We start from the raw sequence: 9,767 nt of genomic DNA, 5'->3' as shown, positions 1-9,767 counted from the left end.
CTGACTTATTGGAACCTCTAGATTTGATCGTTTGCTTCCTCCAAGTTTCGGTGGCTGATTCTCTTCCTTCTTTTGAGGGAGGTATTTATTTTGGTTTTACCGAGATTCGAATCTCAAATCTCATTATGGCAACATCTCATGCGCTAACCACTAGGCCCATCCGAGAGGACCTGATTCTTCTCCTCCCTGTTCCATAGAAAGGTTTCCTTAAATGTCAATCAATTGCCCCGTCTAATTGCGCTATAGACCGAACTATCGGTAAATTAGTTGAGTGCTCTGTGAGCATGTTGAAGCGGGAGATGAACACGATTGAGTTTCACTGTCGTGTAGGCGTAGGAGCGGAGCCAACGACATATGCATCTCCACCGGTCTGCCCCACACCACGACGATCTTCCACCACCGACAGGGAGTTCCCATCCCCACTCTGTTGCCACCACATGTTAGTCGTTCGGATGTTATGATTTTCTTGATTGACCTCTGTGTATCATGCTTTGCTCCAATATATATTCTAAATTTCAAAAAAAAAAAAATCAAAAACATTATTGAGTTAAATTTAATGCATTTAAATTGATCAGCAATGCGAGTTATCACGCAAGCAATAGAGCTTCGGACACAATATCAAATAAGGTATTTTCATTGTCTTCGTTAAAAATAATTAACATTTTAACCCTTATAGTTTACTGAACCATAAAAAAACACCTCTTTTGCTTACATTTCAAAATAACACTAATAATTAATTAAAAAAAGAACAGAATTATTTTTTTACATTTGAATTATAATCAGGAGGATCACATAGAGACTCCAATAGCATAGGGTGTACACAATCTTGCTACTGTAGGTCCCCTCCGAGTAGATGCTCTCGCAATGGATCTTCCCCAACTTATACAATTAATTTTAAGGTATTATTTATAAACTTTTTTTTTATTGTTAATTATTTCTTAATTATGTAGATGGCAGGCCAAATGACTGTATCATTATGTTGTATTTTTTTAGATTTAATTATAATTAATAAATATTTATATATTCCATTGACAATATAAAGTGGATTTGGGCCTCCACAAGAAACTAAGCCCAATAAGCGTATCACGTGACCCGCACGCTGTACACCTAGTGAACTGCGACTGTTGCTTTAAATACCCGTCCAGCCTTCAGCCCTTCACTGCGCCTAACCCTAGAACTGTGCTCCTCGAGATATAGCCGTCGCGCAGGTTCGTGTTGGGATCTTGGTTTTCATCGTGTTTCTTCTTCCCTGAAGGGGTTTGTTTAGTTGCGATTGCTCAACTCTTCTGTGGTTTTGATGATCGCTTTCAAAGGCGTTACATTCGTTGTGAACATTCTTTGCAATGGATGTGTCAAGGAAAGCGTAAAATAACGTTTTTTTTCATAGCACAAGCAAGATTAACAACACAGCAACTACAAACCATTCTGTAGGAGTTGAGTTATTGCTGGTGCACACTACCATCTTATTTACAAGTTCTCTCTTTTTTTCCCCTCTGGTGACTAATTATTCGAGTATTAGCTTTTTCTGCTCAGTTACTGCTTAGCTTGTTACTGTTCGAGGCGTTTGGTAACCGTTTATGTTCGCATTTTGTTGATTATGTGTTAGGGCTTCAATAGGTGATATGGGACTGGACGTCTGCCCCATTGGTTATTTACGTATACTATGGGATGAACTGGTCCCAAACATTCAAAGATCATCCATTTCACTTTGTTAGCTAATTTATCTTATCCTTTAGCTGATCATTGAAGATGAAACATTTCTTTGAGAGGCTGCTTTTGGTATTGTTACTTCATCGCAATATCTTAAATTATGTGTCTTTTTTCGATGTTTTTCTTGGTATCTTGCTGTCCAATGGCCCTTTGTGCTAGAAGTTCCAAGTCAAGTGCAAGTTCCTTTTTTTTTGTTTCTTTCTGAAAATGCTATGATCATGAATCGAAGTTATTATGCTATACTTGACATTTCTAGTTTCAGATCTCTTATCACTGTTTTATGAAACATTTAGCATATCACTGGAATTAGCATATCCATAGTGTATTCATTTATAAATCCAAGGTGGAAAGTTACACAGGTGGCATTTGTATCATATCTGTTAGTATCCTTCCGATCTTATTTGGTTTCTATATCTACTTTTTTCAACTTTTTTCTTTTTCATACTGAAATCAAATTCTTAGTTGGATGCTTCTGATACTATTATGGACAATTACCTAAAATGTTTAGATCATATTTGTGATATTTAAAACAGAATGCAAACTTATGTGAACATGACTGCTTGTTTTAATAACATTTGTGTGTAAGGCATGTTGTGTATCACTAAGGACTGTTCTTCAGCTTCTAGTACTACCTTCACACTATTCTGTACATCTAGTATTTTTCCTTGATGTTTATGAGGTTAATTAGAAGTGCATTGTGATAAGATATGTCTTGGTTTAACAAAGTTCTATCAGCCTGTTTTCAGATTTCAGGTATGCTTTTTGATCACTTTTGTTGTGAAAGAGTCATTAGTTTTTTCAGTTGATTCAAATTTTGTCAAGCTCCTTTAGTTTATGGTTCTGTTGAGCAAGGCCAAACTTGCACGTCTCAGGGCAGGCACACTATTACAATCTCAATTAGATTATATCTGATTAATGTCATTTGTCTATACAACATTGGTCGTGTATATTTTGTACCTACTCAGTTGTGATGAATAATTGGGTACTATTCCAATAACATTTGTTGTAATATTCAAGGATTTAAATCCTTTTTTTATGGGTTACGTAAAGTCGATTTTTTTAAGGGGATTGTATTGCAAACTCGGGGCATTCATATGCATACATAATTAAATTTGAATGATTTAATTTGGTTATTTAAGCTCTATTTGGTTAAAAACACTTATTTTTCATTCTCTATTGGGTTTATGAATATGTATAGGATTTTCATAGCATTTTCAAAAGAATCTACATCTTGTTCTTTTAAGCCATTCAACTTTGAGTAAAAACTTATAAATTTATATTTGAATTAATTATAAATGCATAGTAAAATCCGTTAGTCTACCAAACCACACATTGAATGAAATATTGAAAGGAGAGGCAGCGTGAAAGCTAGTACACAAATCCAATCTCATCATCATACGATCTAATACTACACGTGTTTCATACTGTACATAAATAAAATGTTTGCATTCGAGTGAGATGGAACTAACTGTATACGAAACAGCAAATCGGCAATCAGAATGTATATATATATGTATATATATACAAACATGTATTCTACTTAACAAATTAAAAGCATTATTATTATTTCTTCTGACGGATCATAGGTTGTTCTGATGCACCTGAAAAAGGGGATCTGGTGCTTGTTTTTGTTCCAGTGGTTGAGCTTCTGAAATCTATCAAATCCTCAAACAATCTGTTAGGAAGCACATACGACGCAGAGCTGTTTGCATTTGCAGGTGTTTCTCCTACACCGGCAGCAGCAGTAAAACCATTTGCTCTAGATCCAAAGGAGTTGTAGTTCTGCAGAGGCCTAGAAGAATAAGCAGGCATATTAACAGTGCGAGGCGAGCTAACATTGGCAGCAGTCCATGAAGGGGAATACTGAAGGGGTGTCTGAGGCTGCATTATGGGTGGAGATAACACCTGCTGTGCCCAAGGCGCGACGTAACTGTTGTAGGGTGCGTATGCATGATTGGCTACTGGAACATAGGAAGGCTGAGAGTAGTATGAGTAGCTCGGTTCAGTTGGAGTTGCAGGTGCTCCATATTATTGGTTTGAAACTAATGGAGGTGTCGTGGGTGGGCTCGGTGAAGAAGAGTAAGTTGACAAAGTGATGCTCAGCAGGTCAATCATGTCTTGCTCTTCCTTTTGGACTTTGACATGAGGTGGTGGATCAAGCGGATAGTCAACTGGAACCAATGCATTGCTCATCGTAGAGGATGAAGTGCTTGACTCCGTCACAGTGGTTATATCACTCCGATAGGACGCAAGGGAGTCAGAGCTGTTAACTGATGTACTATTCCCTGAAGTAACTTGCTTAAGCTTCGAGTTCCTGAAGAAGCAAAACACATCTGAGTTTTATGCATAATAACAGAATGATCATTGAAACACAGATCTGAATGAAATTATCTAATCTGGACCTGCGAGCTAATTCATCAAAGTCATCTTCAAATTCATCATCTTCAGCTGGATTACTTTTGAATGGAGGAGGCTCGATAGGCTTTGTAGCGGATGGTAGTGACTTTGATGTTTCAGAAGGCAAAGGAGTTCCAGCAGCTATGGCATCATGTCTTGCAAGCAAACTTTGCAACTCATCATTCAGTTCCAGACTTTCCCCTAATAGCTTTTCATCCCTGCATTTGTAGCATCTTTCATAGTTCAAACTGAACACTCAAAAACTCCTACGCCATTTGCCATCACCAAATTCAATTATCAAATTCATATTGAATATGTACTTAGAGGATACTTGATCGAACATAGAATGTGGCAACAGCTGTTTGTTCCACTTGTTCTTGACTATTATTACAATCATGACGAGATCTACTTACCCGGTAGATCCAATAAAGTTCATAAGCTTTTTTTGGTTAGAGCGACCCTGGTTCACTAGCTCAACGATCAACTCATCTCTCACAGCCTGCTTAAAAATGCATTTTTTAGGCCTTAACTACACGACCATGAAAGAACAGAAAAAGGTCATGTATGAATGAAGACCATCAGGCGAAAAATCAACACCCACCTCACGGTCATTTGGGTTGACTGCCTGTAACATTTCCCGCAATAGCTCTATCATATCCCTGATGCGACTAAAGTCTGATAGACTACAGAGAGGAGGACACAAAACATGAGAATAAGTATCAGAAGTTACCTTACTATTATTTATGCCAATCACACACCTTAGATTTCCTGTGTCAGATGCCATTGCTGTGTTGAGGCTTACAGAAGTAGCTATTGGAGCTCCAACGCCTGATTGGTGATACGCAGATGTTAATTCTGAACGTGCAACAGGAGGAGTGAATATTGGTGGAGCATTTGCTGATCTTTGTGGAAAAGCTATTCCAGATCTCTGTAACACAGATATCAAACAGCATTTTATTTTTTCACGAACTCCATAAAACATACTCGTGGGAATCAAGAGAGAAATGCTTTCGCATAAAAGACATTACATGTAAGGCAGAGTTTCAGAATTAAGCAGTTGAACAGAATGGAGAGAGGAATGTACAATTACTTGTAAGTCAGGAATCTTGCCAATGTCAGGATACCAATCAAAATAATAATGTATAATAAAAATGATTATTTGGGGTGGGCTGTATGAACCTTATCCTACATTGAGCTATATCCAAGATACATCACTAGTGATATTAAAATTTACAATTATTTTTTTATTACATTAACATATATCCTCCTCGGTCTCCTTCTACCTCTTACACATCTCAAATGGATTAAATTCTTCAAACTATAGAATTTGCATTTTAACATGTTTATTCAATGTCAATCTATTTTCTCTCATTTACTTATGCATCGGAGCTACACTTATGGCTCTTAAATATTAATATTTTCATTTTATCCTTTATTTAGTAACTCCACTTATTCATCTCTGCATTCTCACATTGATATTTTATACAAGTAAAATGAGTATGCACCTCAACCAAATTTACAATTTATAAAGTAGCCTTTTTACTAAAAAGCAATTTGGCTGAGCCAATGTTATCATAACTATAAAAGTAAACTAAAAGTGGTAGAAATGAAAATCCTTATCATCTGTGGCATACATGCTCATTTCACAAAATTGCAATTGAGAAAGAGAAAAGTATCAACATGTCAATGTTTGTGTTCAACAAATATGAATCGAGACAATAAAGAACCAAGGAATGAGATCTTAGGAACACAAACATTTTTTTAGCATTACAAGTAGTGGATGGCTCATACCTTCAATTCAATATACGCCCAATAGTACTGAGGATACTTTCCGCTAGGCCCGCCGAATGCTTCTTGCCAAGAGTCCAGTAGTACTAAAATTTTATCCCGTACTTGCATGTCTGTCTGTGTGGCATTCAAGATAGCAAGTACAATCAAAATGATTTAGCTATGATGTTAATTTAGATAACAAAGGTACATACAAAATGATCCAAATAGATAATTGTCCATGATTTATCCATTTAAAATTACATCAAGTGCTGGTTATTTGAATTTCAAAACGTATTAGTTATGTGTTTCCCTTTTACTACCATAGAGTTATATAAGGATAAAGGTTACATTAAAACATTTAAGAAATTATATCACAACCAACTCAGATGCATACAAAAGTACCCAAAATAAATCATTTTCCACAAACAAAAAAAAAATCAATATTATACCAACCAGGTTGTTAAGAAGATATTACGAACAGATTTCTCATTGCGGAACAATTAAAACTAGAAAAAGACATTTAGCCCCCAAATCTTTCAGCTATAGCTTCTAAATTATGCATAGGAAACCTTCTAGAAGAAGTACCAAAATTTCCAGTACTTGTTTATTTGTCTTGCTATCGTATGATCCAAAAAATTCCTAGAATCTTTGAAAAGTATAGCCATTATGTTTTAAATATGCTATGGATAAGCACGAGATACATAAAAAAAATTATTGAGAAAAGGTTGCCAGTGAATTGGTCTTCAAAATTATCGCAGAACTACAGCAAGTGGATTAATCAATAAAAAAAAAAAATACAAAAACAAAAAAGTGCTCAATCGTACATGAGTTGGAGAGAGGTAAACGAAAATCTAAACATTCTTTCTTTTAAAGTTGTTTCAGTAATCAGTTTATTTAGCTAGACCATGCACTTGAACAAATATAAGTACTGAAAATATTATGACCTGAAAGAACCTTCTAGCAATAGCTTGTTCATTTATACTTATGAAACCCCAGGAAAAGGCAAAATCTTCTTAAAGCAAGAGATCTCTCACTAGCCAAATGGTTTCATTTGCTCTAGTAAATATATATCCATTTCTAAATAATAAGATGTACGTTCAGAGTACAAACTTTAAGCAACATGCAATAGACCTCTGATTCGCCACATAACAGTGTTCATATATCAAGATGGAATTATAGTAAAGAAGACATACTAACCTTTTTCTTAACAATTTTGATCATTTCTTCAAGAATTTTCCGTTCAGCAACTTGAAAATGTACATACTCGCCACAATTTTTTACCATTGTTTCCAACAGCTGCAAGAGTGGAACAAATTGCTAACATTTCAGAACCAAATTTACGATAGATTCCAGCCTTCTACAATGCATTAATTCATGTGTCTTTCATTCTAACACTTGTTAGCAAAATGAAAGGCCATGCAACATAGACATGGTTGCTAGATTGAGTTTTTGATCCTAGGATTTCTACCAGCCAAGTTCAATAGAATCACATAGATAAGATAACCAAACTTTAATTATTAGGACAATTCCAATTAAGTTTTGAATTAGTAGATACTGCCAAAGGGAGTGGCAATGTCATACACAAAAAGGAGTAGACTCGTACAATGACAGTGGCAAATAGGGATGCTGCACATTTTCAGCAATCCATGAATAAGACTGATATAGACACATGTATCCATATATATCAAATCAAAAGAAAAAGAATCAGAGTAAATCTTTCTCATCCAGAGAACTTAGCACCTACCGTCAAAGCTAGAAACTGAACCTTTGGATTCTTGTTTTGTAACCGTTTCTTAATTGCTTTAAGCACTTCTTTGGCTTGCCTGATTTAAGAAAAACATGAATTTCAGAAACAACTCAATGATAATGAGAGAATAATATCAGGTAAATGTTGTGGGCCTTTGACTTTATGTATCAGTAGAAGAATGGAGGAAAATTTCAGTAAAATGCTTATGCTTTCAATCTTTTTTCAGTTAGGAGCCTAAATTCAAATTGACAAGTTTTAAAAGGCAAAGTTAAGACAAGCGAGCCAGGAATTATAATCTACCCAGGATAGAAATTGTTTAACGAAAAGCAACAAAAAAGATCCCGGGTATGATAGCGGAATTTGATTTGAAAATTTAGGACTGATGAGATAAATAGTTGTATGTATATATATATATATATATATATAATTAAAATGGCGCTGGGTACACTAATACATAGCTCCAACCTTTTATAGCTGATCTGCTTACTTTAGCTTCTGGTATGAATTCAATCACTTTGGCGGGGAAAGACTACATATATCAAACATGACTTTTATCCTTGTCTAATACGGTCAATGGTGAAAGACAGGCATGTGGAGTCTTTATCAGTTGGCTACCTTCTTCAGCCTTGACAAGATCAGATAACTTCACAATTTTGGACTAGATGCGACAATAGTGCAAGACAGAACAATAACTGGAAAAATAGTGAAAGATGGCTTGGTCCTAGACTCCTAATTTCAGAGGGGTAGCATTATCCTAATTAGTTAATCTGGTCATGATACAACGTTCAAGGAATAAAATCATATCTTGGACTTTGTGAACTTCTCATGCAATATTCTAGAACATCGTCTTTAACATATAGCTGTTAGATAAGTGAAAGACTATATAGAAAGTTACTACTCAACATATAGCTGCTCTGAATTAGAAACTTCCTAAGCCTAGTACAAGTCCGACCAGGAGATTAAATACGTTGTTAACATATAACTAGCGTGTTATCTTTTGGCAGGATCAAACAATAGCTTTTGTACATAACTAGTCGCGTGCTCCTAAAGACACTAGAACGATCAGGTCATCCAAAGAGGTTCCTAACCTTCCTTGTGCCATCAATTCCAGCATAACCAGATTATTCCTAGCTACCATCCTGAAACTCATAAGTATTCTCAGCACGCCAACAATAACACCTCCAAAATTGAAAATTTTCAGCTAAAAATCAAGAGGAAAAGTTCAAAGAAAGAAATCGCCAGGGAATAAACCTTCTTAAAGCAAAACATCAGAGAAAACAAACAACAAGAAGAGGGTTTCAGAAAACCAACTAACTTCCTCCCAAAAAAAGTACGATCGAAAGAGGGATTCCTTGATGCAGTGAAATCAAGTGACGAGTCTCCGTGCTTCGAAAAGCGCTTACCACTGATCGTTGTTGACGGTGTCGCAGATGTCCATATTCATGGTCCAATCAGGGCCGACCAAGAGATGACTGGTAGCCTTCTCGACTCGGACCGCAGGCTTCTCGACCCGGCCGGGCGCCGCCGCCGCCCTCTGCGGCAACGAGGAGGAGGAGAAGGGCATCATCTCGGCTCACTGACTCCTCAGAGGATCCCTCAGGAGAGGAGAGAAGAGGAGGAGGAGACTAGAAGAAGAATCGGAATGGAAGAAGCTGAGACGAAGCAGAACAGTAATATTCCACCCGGAAACGATGACCGAAGACTTGGAAGAACCCAGATCATATAAATAAATAAACTAATTATTTGTTTATTTGGAGGGCAAGAAAAAGGATGACTGGAAGGAAAGAACGACAGTATACGCATTGTTTACTTGGACAGAGGGAGTTGCAGAGGGAGGGGTGAGTCAATGAATGGAAGAAGCTTTTTAGAGACAATTAGAGACAATCTAAATAATTTAATAATAATTAAAAGAAGCTCATAACAAATTACTAAAAATCTCAATAATTTAAGTAATAATCATTAATTTTCTAAAAAGATAATATTTTGAAGAATAAAGTAAGTTAATTGGATTAGGCTTAATTGCATACTAATTCACAATGTGAACAACTTTATGGTTATACGTTGACTTCAACTAACCTGACAAAATAAGGTTCATAATTTTTTTCTTCAAAAGTTCCTTATTTGATTGGCTGATCATTGACCT

General features: G+C 36.1%; 1 protein-coding gene and 1 non-coding gene across 3 annotated transcripts; one reads left to right on the top strand and one right to left on the bottom strand.

Moving 5' to 3' along the window:
- Window positions 1–1,658: 1,658 nt before the first annotated feature.
- LOC122022164 lies at window positions 1,659–1,760 on the top strand. Its single transcript, XR_006122890.1, has one exon. It is a non-coding gene; the product is annotated as a small nucleolar RNA snoR99 (small nucleolar RNA).
- A 1,287-nt stretch (window positions 1,761–3,047) lies between these two features.
- LOC122018923 (TOM1-like protein 6) lies at window positions 3,048–9,336 on the bottom strand. Of its 2 annotated transcripts, XM_042576394.1 has the most exons (9): window positions 9,028–9,336; window positions 7,622–7,700; window positions 7,075–7,173; window positions 5,899–6,012; window positions 4,866–5,035; window positions 4,709–4,790; window positions 4,521–4,606; window positions 4,113–4,325; window positions 3,048–4,024 (listed from the first exon to the last, which is right to left on the bottom strand). In XM_042576394.1, the coding sequence occupies exons 1-9, from the start codon at window positions 9,189–9,191 to the stop codon at window positions 3,739–3,741; spliced, it is 1,293 nt and encodes a 430-aa protein (XP_042432328.1). In that variant the 5' UTR covers window positions 9,192–9,336; the 3' UTR covers window positions 3,048–3,738. The 2 variants fall into 2 exon arrangements, with proteins under 2 accessions (XP_042432328.1, XP_042432329.1); XM_042576395.1 differs by lacking the exon at window positions 7,622–7,700 and having other exon boundaries at window positions 9,028–9,155.
- Between the last annotated feature and the right edge of the window lie 431 nt (window positions 9,337–9,767).

The sequence above is a fragment of the Zingiber officinale genome, chromosome 9A (assembly GCF_018446385.1).
Source record: "Zingiber officinale cultivar Zhangliang chromosome 9A, Zo_v1.1, whole genome shotgun sequence".
Lineage (NCBI taxonomy): Eukaryota > Viridiplantae > Streptophyta > Magnoliopsida > Zingiberales > Zingiberaceae > Zingiber > Zingiber officinale.
The sequence above is the reverse complement of the archived record's forward strand: the minus strand, read 5'-3'. Positions and strand labels throughout refer to the sequence as shown.